This window comes from Tenrec ecaudatus, chromosome 3 (assembly GCF_050624435.1).
Source record: "Tenrec ecaudatus isolate mTenEca1 chromosome 3, mTenEca1.hap1, whole genome shotgun sequence".
NCBI classification, from domain to species: domain Eukaryota; kingdom Metazoa; phylum Chordata; class Mammalia; order Afrosoricida; family Tenrecidae; genus Tenrec; species Tenrec ecaudatus.
The window spans coordinates 219,603,661-219,614,008 of NC_134532.1; the positions used below are offsets into that span (position 1 = coordinate 219,603,661).

Genomic DNA, 10,348 nt, shown 5'->3' on the forward strand with positions numbered 1-10,348 from the left:
AGGCCCCGCTTGCTCTCATCCCGCGGCGACAGCTCCGGCCCGCCGCGGTGGGCTGGCACCTTTGCGCACAGAGACTGCGCTGGCGAGCCAGACTTCTACCACGCTGCGTCAGGCCAGCGAAGCGTTTGTCCTCCATGCAGATCTGTGGAAATGCCCCACCCCCCTGCCCCGGGCCCCTGACCCATTTTAAAAAGACACCCCGTTTGTTAACAGCCAGGCAACGACCGCCCTGGGCAGACCTCTGCCCAGCTCTCTGCAGCTCTCGGGCCTTCGCGCGCCCTCCGAGCTCGCGCGCTCACTCGTGCTGTCTCACCCCTAAGCCTTGACCCCCCGCGCGCGCGCGGCGCGACCCTCGGCCCGCAGCAGCTAATAGCAACCTCCTCAACCAATGAGGCGCCGCGGCGCAAGGCCCCGCCCCACTCGAGAGGGTGGCGCGTCCCGGGGAAGGGATCACGAGGGGCATCCCGGGCCCACCCGGCCCCCGGCCGCGCGGCCGGTCCGTCACGGCGCTGGCGTTCGGGTCCGCTGGGCGTCCGCAGGCGGTGCTGGCGGCCCCGCCCCGCGACCAGCCCCTCCCTCCCTTCCTCCCACCCTCCCCCTGAGCCCCCGCGCCTGGCGGGCGACCAGAGCGGCGACCCGGCGGCGAGCGAGAGCGCGGAGCACTCGGCCAGTGCCGTGCGCCGCCTGCCCGCGGGGCCCGACGCCGCGCAGCGAGCGCTCCAGGCCGGCTCCAGCCTCGCGCGCAGGGGAGCCGGGCGGGCCGGCCAGCGGCGCGATGCCGGACGAGCTGACCGAGCCGGGCCGCGCCACTCCGGCCCGCGCCTCCTCCTTCCTCATCGAGAACCTGTTGGCGGCCGAGGCCAAGGGCGCGGGACGCGCGGACCTGGAGGGCGACGACGAGTACCCGGAGGAGCCGGACGAAGAGCAGGCGCGGCGGCAGCGGCTGCCCCGGCGGAGACAGCTGCGCATCGGACCGGGCGGGGAGGCGCGGGCCCGCGCCCTACTCGGCCCAGGGGCGCTGGGCCTCGGGCCCCGTCCACCCCCTGGCCCCGGGCCACCCTTCGCCCTAGGAGGCGGCGGCGGCGCACCGCGCTGGTTCCCGCGGGCGCACGGCGGCTACGGAGGCGGCCTCAGCCCTGACAGTGAGTGCGGGCGCTTGGTGGGCCGCGCGGTGGGCCTCGTTTTGCTCGAGCGTTCTTGGAGTGACCTCTTCCGTTTAGCGGGCTCTGAGTCTCGCGAAGCCACTGTCGCCCCGTGCAGAGTCCCCCTCTTTGGGACAGACACACGACCACGGCCAGCAGCTGTTTTCTCTGAGGTCTGGGTTGCTCTGCCAGAGGGCGGGGGCTGTAGAGAATTATTGAGAGAGAGACCTTAGAAGGACATGGTGTGGAGGGGAGAGGAGAGAAAATGAGAGGATGGCAACGTAGTTAGGGGGGAGTTGGGAAGAAGAGAAAGAAGAAGGAGAAAGAGCCAACTCGGATAAACAGAAGGAGATGCCAGGAGGGGTGCCCTGTCCTGAGCTGAGGAGGGAGCTTCTGGGGAGGGGGCTTTTCCCCCACACAGTGGAGCCCCAGACTCTGTGCCCCTTGTGTGACCAGTGTCTGGGTCCCCTCCTGGTCCTCGGAAGGGAACAGTTTGGGAGCCTCCAGGACCAACCCCTCTCTTCCCCCTCTGCCCCGCCCCCGGGCCTTTGTTCCCTGCTGAGGTCTGGGTAGGCAGCTGGGGCCCCCAAGACTCTAGCACCCCTTTGGTTGGTGCCTGTGGGCACCTGATCCTGCCCCTCCCTCAGGGTTACTGCCTCCCCCACTTAGGGACCTGTCCTTGACTGGGGGACCTCTGTAAGGAGGCAAGAGGCCAGGGAAGCATTTCCACTGACCAGCCTCCACCCCACCTCTATCTCTGAAGCCAGCAATGGCTGCTTCCAGCTCCTGGAAATCCTGCGTGGGCCCCCACCCAGGGAGCAGGTGGTCCTCCCTGGTGTGGGGCTTGATACACATACCCATCCACAGAGATTTCTGCATGTGTGGTCTCAGCATCCACACCCAGAGAGTCTAGCACCTCTGCTTCCTGTGAGCTTTCTCAGGGTCCCCACAGCTTCCCTTAAACCCAACCAGGGGATCTCTGTGCTTCTGGAAAGAACCCTTCCTTTTGGGGTGGGGATGTCCCCCGCTTAGCCCTGGGGTCTACCCAACCAACCCTACAGGCGGTGTCCACCCACTGTCTTATTTCGTGGGATGCGGGTTTCCGGGGCTGTCTGCCAGAGCTTGAAGAAGCTGTGACTTTATGTCATGCTGCCATGTGTTTGGGGACTTGAGGAGTGGTGGGCTTAGGTCAAGCTGGTGTCTGACCCCTTTGTGGTCACACCAAGAGTCCATCTGAACACTCACTGACGGTTTGACCCATCCATGCAGACACACTGTCTGTGGACCATTCACTCCTTGCTGGCCTCTGAGTTTCCACCCCACCTGTCAGGGCTTGTCCTCTGGACACAGGTCAGTCAGGTCCTGGTCGGCTGATGGACAATGATGGGTACGCTCCATGATCATCAGCAGTATCAATAGCAGGCTGGGCCAAGTCCCCCCCTACTCCTGAAGTAGGGTCTTCTGAAGCCAGCCCTGGGCACCTCCCTGCCAAGACCAGTTTAGGGGCTGGTGCATAGGCTTAGGGTTTCCTATGGACCCCCATCTGTACCCCAAAGCTCCTGGGCAGAGCATGGTGGAGGTGTGGGGTGTGTGGGGTGAGGGCAGAGGCCTAGCTCGTTGTTGTGTGTTCCTTAGAAGGGCTGCTGGGGATGAAGCTACACTTCCTTCCGGAGATGTTGAGCTTACAGGCCCAGGAGTGAGTCTGTGTGAGTGAAAGATGGACCAGCAGGGTCACTGGGATGGAGGGGTGTGTGTGTGTGTGTGTGTGTGTGTGTGTGTGTGTGTGTGTAGGGGTGGGGTCTGCCTGTGCTAGCCCTCTTCCTGCTAGAGTCAGGGCTGTGCTTCCATGAAGGCTTGAGGGAGGACCCTGCAGGTCTTGACCCCTGGGGCTGGGGACCTGGCTTGGCTGGGGGTGGGGGCAGGGTTGACAGCCAGTAGTGGGGCTGAGGGGCTAATGTGCTGGGTGGGTTTCTGTACCTGGCTCCCAGTGCATCCATCTCTCCTGAAGGAAACCCTTCTCTTGTCCTCACAAGAGATTCTGTTTTTCCTGGGAGCCAGGGGTCAGGAAGCCCCATCTTTGTTCTTTGAGCCTGTGGAATCCCTCTGGTCTCTTTCCTGCCTTCTCCCTCTCCTCTCTCTGGGTCAAGGTCCTCCTCGGCTTCCTGGTGCAGGTGTGTATTTGGGTGCAAGTGGGGTGAGGAGGTCAGCCGTGCTGGAGTGAACCCCTGGTTCTTCCGCACCCAAACCTGTGCCCCAGCCTCTGACTTCATCGCCAGGGTGTCTGCCCTCCATGGGCCCCCTGCTCACGGCTGTGCGGGCCCATCTTCCTCAGCCCCTGCCTGTGGCTAACACCGTAGGAGGCGCCTGGCCTTGCGGCGGAGTGCTCTGGAGATCAGCGCCCCTCCACCCCAACACCAACCCATGTGCCCTTCTCTCTCCTGCAGCCAGCGACCGGGACTCTCCAGAGGCGAGCGAGGAGGCAGGCCGTGCCGAAGGCGTCTGGCAGCGGGGCTCGCAGCGGGAGTCGGCGGAACTGGTGGTGCGGGGCCCGGCGGCGGCGGGCACGGAGGAGGCAGCCGTTGAGCTGGCGGAGGCGCCCGCCGCCGGGGTGGCAGGGGCAGTCCGTGCCGGAGGCAGCGGCGGCGGCCGCAAGAAAAAAACTCGCACTGTCTTCTCGCGCAGCCAGGTCTTCCAGCTGGAGTCCACCTTCGACCTGAAGCGCTACCTGAGCAGCGCGGAGCGCGCGGGCCTGGCCGCCTCGCTGCAGCTCACCGAGACACAGGTGAAGATCTGGTTCCAGAACCGCCGCAACAAGTGGAAGCGGCAGCTGGCGGCGGAGCTGGAGGCGGCCAGCCTGTCCCCGCCTGGCGCGCAGCGCTTGGTCCGCGTGCCCGTGTTGTACCACGAGAGTCCCCCGGCCGCCGCACCGCCCGCCGCCGCGCTGCCCTTCTCGCTCGCGCCCGCCGCGCCCGCGCCGCCCCCGCCACTGCTTGGCTTCTCTGGTGCCCTGGCCTACCCGCTGGCCGCCTTTCCCGCCGCTTCCTCCGTGTCTTTCCTTCGGGCGCAGATGCCCGGCCTGGTGTGAGCGGCCGTGGACCGGCTCTCTGCGGCGCGCGCGGCACAGGCCGGTCGGAGCTCTGCCAGTGTAAGCGAGATGCCTGCGCGTCCCCCTTTCCCCGGGGACTGGAACAAAGCCGTTTGGACCCCTGCAGGGAGGGGCGCACGGCCCAGAGGATGGTGGCCCTGAGTCCCTGGAATGCTCCCCGGATCCGGGCACCCGCCAACACACCACGCAGGCGGTACAGGCTTGGAGGACGCTCCTGCTCCAGGCTGCCCCCCAACACCAGACATCCTTCTGGGGACCTGGGCTGATGGCAAGGCACCTCGGCTGCAGCTCCCCCAGAATGGCCTTGGAGAGAGCCAGCGCCCTTTCCCTGGGACTCGACGAAGGGCACCAAGAGTGAGGACAGGTGGGGTCTCCTAAGATGGGATTCGACCCCCATACCCACCCAGCAAAAACTTTCTTCGTTGTTGGTTTTTTTAATGAATCTACTTATTTGCGTATGGAATAAAAAGGGACATTTTCTGGACAGTTTCCGATGTTTTCTGTTCACTGGAGCCGACCCTTAACTTTGGGGGAACCCTACCTGCCCCCCACTCAGTCCCCCTCTGGGGCTCTCTGATGCCTGGGAGCAGAAAACAGGCCTTTGGAAGCTTCAGCTCCGCGGCGGCCGGCGGCCAGCGGTCCTGGACGTGTGAGAGCGAGAGGGCATATTGAATTGTCTGTTCAGGGGCCAGACAGGTATGAGAAGCCACTAGGTGAAACTGATTGCCACCATCGTTTGGTGGTGGGTCCAAGGCGGGATTTTCCTTTGGTGCAGAGCCTTCCCTCAGGGGAGGGTGGGAGGGAGGCACTGCCTGGTCCCAGGGTTCACTGCGCAGGAGTGGGGGGTGTCAGACTCTGGCTTGCTGGGGAATTCAACCCAGAAAAAGAAGCCCAGTTCAGGGCCAGCTTCCCAAGCTCTCTAGCTCACCGCCTATGACTCCACTTGTCCCCAGTCTGCCCCTCTCTGGTGGGGAAGGGACGCTATAGGGGAGTGTGTGAGCTGAGGGGGAAATGGCTGAGGACTGGGTGGTAGGGCAGAGCCCCCATTCACACCTGATCCCAGCTGGTTTCCAGGGAGCAGAGTGACCCTGGGCTGGCGCACTTGAACTCTTAGTGGGGGGTGAGGATTATGCGTGTGCGTGGGGATGGAGCGCTACTCTGAGGCCCCAGACAGCCTGGGAGAAGGTACTGCACAGGTTCCCCTCACCCCCACCCCCACCCCCGCAAGCAAGCCCCATTTCCATTCCTCTGTTCCTGGCCCTCAGACTCCCTGCCCCAGAATCGTCTGTAGGCTCAGCCCCTAGCGCTGGTTTCTGGCGAGGGGATCCAGAGCGGGACATCCGGGAGTCTCCTCCTGGATCGCTGGTTCAACTCATTCACCTTTCCGCTGGAGAAAGATAAGGCTGTCTGCTTTCATAAAGCTGGTTTGGCCCTGGAGGCTCGCTGTGAGTTTGGGTCACTCCGTGGTCTTGGGCGGTTTTGGCTTGGGGCTCCCTCTGACACTTGGGCGCTCAGTATCTTTCCTGGCTCCACCTGAAGAGGTGTCTTGGGCTCCAGCCCAGCCCTCGGCTGCCTCTCCCCTCTCCTTCTGCGGGCGACCCACAGGGCAGTTTTGGGATGCTGAGACTAGGTCTTCCGGGGACTTCTTGGAGAGGGTTTAGAATCCACTTCAACACGATTTCGTTACACCGGTATTTAAAAAATCCTTCCAGGGCTGAAAGCTTGTGTCCCTGCAACGGTCTGGAGGGGGTGGGGGGGACGAGCGAGGGGTGATTGGAGATGAACCACCTCTGAGCCAAGACTTGGAACTCTGGCCCTCTGGGCCTTGGTGGCCTGTCGCTAATGTCTGTGGATTTGTGAGGTCTGAGCCTGCATGTTACAGAGAAGCACCCCCCACACACACACACACAGGCTTCCCTGTCCTGTATTCTTCACATCCAATCTTTCTTCCTTTCACCGAGTGTTCGGGGTGGGTCCCAAAGCCAGTCTTCTGGTTACCTTCCTGGGCTAGGCCCCACCCGGGTTCCGGTCCCCTTTGCTGCCGATGCAACCCTGACCCCGACCCCCTCGTTGGCCCCCTCGTTAGTCAGCGCTGGGCAGCTGGGCAGCTAGGATTGCAAGGATGTCGTGTAAGGACGGATCGTAAAAACCAGGTTAGAAAAGTGACCACCTCTGAGCTACCAGTTTATTTGGCTGTTGGTGGCTGACGCTGGTTCCATGGCAGGCTGCGCAGCGGCTGTGGGCTCTGGACACGCTCAGCGCTGGGTGTCTGAGGCGGCGCTGCATAAAGTGGAGCTAGCACTAGGAGGAGCCGACTTTGTTCAGCTTGGACTTTCGGACGTCTGAAGGTCCAAGACAGTGGTGGGTGCTGGAGCTAGAACTTTCTCTCTGAGACCCAGGAGTCAGTGGCCTCAGTAGCTGGACCTGGGCCAGGCTGCTGGCATCTGATGGGCGGCAGGTTCTCCTGGGGTTGTGATAGGCAGTTAATTTGGAGAGAAGGGCTTGGTTTTTCCATGCAACTGAGAAAGGGTCACTTTGGGAGTGCAGATCCCAAGACCCAGGCCCAGGGGTGGTTGGAGGGAATGTCAGCCGGCCTAAGAAGGGAAGTCCCCAGAGCGCTAGCAGGGACCTGGGCCTGGCTCTCTGCAGGGCAGGTGGTGTGGTCAGAACAGAAAGCCAGCTCCCAAGAGAAGCTGGCCCTGCTGCATACTGGTCTGTGAAGTTCCAGTGTCCAGTGGGGGTCGGTCCTGGGGCAGCATAAGACAGAGGGAGCGGTGTGTTCCCCCCACCCTGCAACCCACGAAGCCCCAAGGATGTGCCCCCCTCTGGACGCCCCCCCCCTGGCTCCGCGCCCCCCTCCAGCGCCATCGATCCTGGGCAAACCTGGGGCGTGTTGGCTCCGAGGCTGGCAGAGATGAATGGCTTCGATCTGTCTTCACTGAGCGCCCCCCTCCTGGGCTCTCCCCCTCCCCCACCCAATGCTCCAGTGAGTAGCTCAGCTCCAGCCACTTCCCACTGCCGGGACTCTGCACCTAGCACTGCCTGCAGCCAGGCAAACAGAAGACCTGGGGTGCCGGGGCGCCTTCATCATATCCCTAGAACCTTGGGGACAACCCTTTCTGTGGTGTGGGGGGCTCCACTTCAGTTGTCCCCTGGCTGGCCCCTTGGAGGATGGGGTGTAAGCCTGCCGTGAAGCCCCAAACTTCTGCTGGGGAGGCCAGATGCTGTGAGTGCGGGAGAGTGATTGAGGTGAAATGTCCTTCACCAAGGGAGCTGGTGGAATTGGCACCCTGGCCTGCAAGACCCTGGAGTTGCTGGAAGTCTCTGGTCCAGCCTGCAGGGACCTGTCCCCAGTCCTGGGGAGGGGGGTGTCCCTTTCTCCCACAGCATCTCCCGAGTTGCAGGAAGGGATGGACTGGGGTTGGTGCTGGGACCGGCCCTGCCAGACTGCTTCTCACACTCCACTCAGGACAGGACCCCCACCCTATCCCCGGAGGCACCTGAAAACCAGGTCTCTCTCAAGGTCACCCTGCAGTCCCAGCACAAACTCCACCCCTTTCCTGGAGCCTGCACCTCAGGACTCCCTGACCCAGACTCAGAGCTGAGAATGGAGGCCAAAGGCCCCAGGCGGGCACCCATGGGAGAGCTGCTGGGACCTCTCCGAGGGCACCTTTCTGTCTGTTGGTGTTCTGTCCAGGGCCTTGGGAGGTCTCTGGTACCCCTGGCTACTCGTCCACGAGGGGATCGAGTCTGTGGGAGAGACTTGACCACAAAATCACCTAGCCACAGAGACCCTCACTGGGCTAGGCGGCGCCCCTGGACCAGACTGGCATCCCCCAGCCAAGAGCACCCTCCCGGGGGAGCTCACGCTGTGCTGGGGCCAGAGTCCCCTTGGTCTCCCTACCCCATAGGACCCAGCTCCTCTGCCCGGGTTCTGCTGGGACATGGAGTTTGCTTCATGGCAACCCTTTTGGCTAGTCACATCACCAGGACCACCCCCTACCACTACCACCATCTGTCACCAAGGAGGCCAGCCAGCCCGGGCACCAACTTTGCTGGCCAGCAGTCCTTTCCTGAGGAGAGGGCAGCAACCTGTGCCCCTGGTGCTGGGCCCAGAACGTCTGATAGGACTGGCCAGACTGGACCAGTCTGGACTGAGACCCTGAGGAGAGAGAGGCTGGCATCCTGAGCCTGGAGATCCAGGCCAGGGCCGGCCTCTCCTGCCTCCGGCTTCACCCTCCCTTCATTGTTTGCTTGCTTATTTTTAATTGTGAAAGCATTCCGTGTTTATTGCTGGTAATCTAGAAACTTCAGCAAAGCAGAGGTGTCCACTGGGGCTGCAGGCTGCTCTTGTTCGGCCTTAAAGTCCAGGCGGCATGGCGGTGCTCCTCTGCGTTGACTTTAAAACACGATAAGGAAAACACAGATGACCTCGGTGGCCAGCTCTAGGCCCGGTCGTCCGGAACTGTCCTCCCTGGGTACTTGCTGCTTGAAAATTTTCATAAGCAAAGCCCTAGCCAAGCGGCCCTCAGAAAGCGCTGCGGCACAGGGCTGCTCTTTCCCGCTGGATTCCCGCGGTCGTCGCGGGGACTTTTCCAGGCTGGGGCTTGCCACACAAAGCATCTTTGTGTTTCTTTCTGCGTTACCACCAGTTCCGTCTGCGTGTTCCCTTAAGTTTTCCCCTCCCTCTGTCCCTGTCTCCCGCTGGCCCCGCGCTTCCTCCCGCGGCTGCGGCTCCGCTCTTGGCCTCAAGGCGCCGCGTGGACCGGTGGCACCAGGGCGGAAGGACTGCGGCGGCCGCCCTTGGAGCCCGGGTCCCAGTCTGGCTCTCGGCTGCCGGTGCCCGTGTCCCGCCGAGCCGCGGGCCTCCAGAGTTTGGGGCCAGCATTGTCGGGGTGGTTGCTTTTGATTTCGGGGCACTTCTCTGACGTTCTCCCAGCCGGTTCCTGGGTCCGAGGTGGCCGGAGCAGACAGAGGTGGGGTTTGGGTGGCCCGAGGTTGGGGAGGTCGAGTCCGCAAGGGCAGATGGGTGCTCACATATCAGGGACTTGGGTTAGAGAGGATCGTCTGGCTAGTGCAAGGTGTGAGGGCCCCGGGCTGGGACCCAGAGAAACCGGCTTGAGGGTGAGCTAGGCACCCTAAGGAGCGGCCGGCCAGGCCAGCCTTGCTCATGGGTTCTCTCCCTGCACTGGGCTTCAAGCGGCCCCAGCCCTGTCTCTTCGCTTCCCGGGTGCTCAGCCTCCTCGAAGCGCCCATGGCGTATTCCTCCGCAGCCCTCTGCTCCGTCCCATCTCCCCAGGCGGGAACTCCATTGGGCCGGCTCCAGTGGGGTAGGGGTGCGGGAACCCCCTTGGGCCGGTCCTGGTGGGCAGGAGTGCGCGGGGGGGGGGGGGGGCCCGGGGCTCGCCCTCGCTGGGGGCATGGGGGTGCAGGGCAGGGTGCGGAGGTCCCTAGAAAGGTTTTGCTTCTCTACGCTGCTGGCACCACGGGCTCGGTCTCGGCGGGGCGGGACTCGGGTCTGCCAAGGATCCGTGGCGGGAGATTGCGCTGCAGCTGGAGGCGCCCGGCCTGGTGGCCAGGACGCTAGGGTGGCGATCCTTCTGGTGCAGGCTGGACCTCCAGGAGGTACAGGAAGCATGCGGACGCAGGAGCTGCAAGGGGTCACTCCTCCGATGGTCACCCCTACCGCCAGCCTGGGGACGCTCCACAGGGACGCCCTTTCCCTCCCCCTTTCCCCCACCTTGGCCGGGGCCAAGGCCAAAGCAGCTCTCTTGGACCCTCGGAGTCCCCTGGGGCCGCCAGCCCTTCCGGCCCCGCCCCTGGGCCGCCGGCGCCCCAGCCACACCCGGCTCACCTGGCGTCGCTCTGGCGTCTCTGAGTCTGGTCCCTCCTCCCTCTTCCCCTCTCCCCTTGCCTCTTCCCAGTTGCGCGCCCGAGCCGCCCGGTCCCTGTGGCTCCACGCGGCTCGGCGTCGGTTCTCCTTCCTCCTGAAAGGCACCCACCGCCCAGAGGAGAAGGGACACGCGAGGCCTCTCCTGCGTTCCCGGTGGTGGCAGGGAGGTTTCTAAGGAGGCAGTATTAGACGCTGGGAAAGCTCGCG

General features: G+C 63.7%; 1 protein-coding gene across 1 annotated transcript; it reads left to right on the forward strand.

Annotated features, from left to right (window-relative positions):
* The first annotated feature begins 775 nt into the window (after positions 1–775).
* HMX1 (H6 family homeobox 1) lies at positions 776–4,227 on the forward strand. The gene is made up of 2 exons (XM_075545043.1): positions 776–1,142; positions 3,587–4,227. Exons 1-2 carry the CDS (start codon positions 776–778, stop codon positions 4,225–4,227), a joined length of 1,008 nt encoding a protein of 335 aa, XP_075401158.1.
* Positions 4,228–10,348: the final 6,121 nt, after the last annotated feature.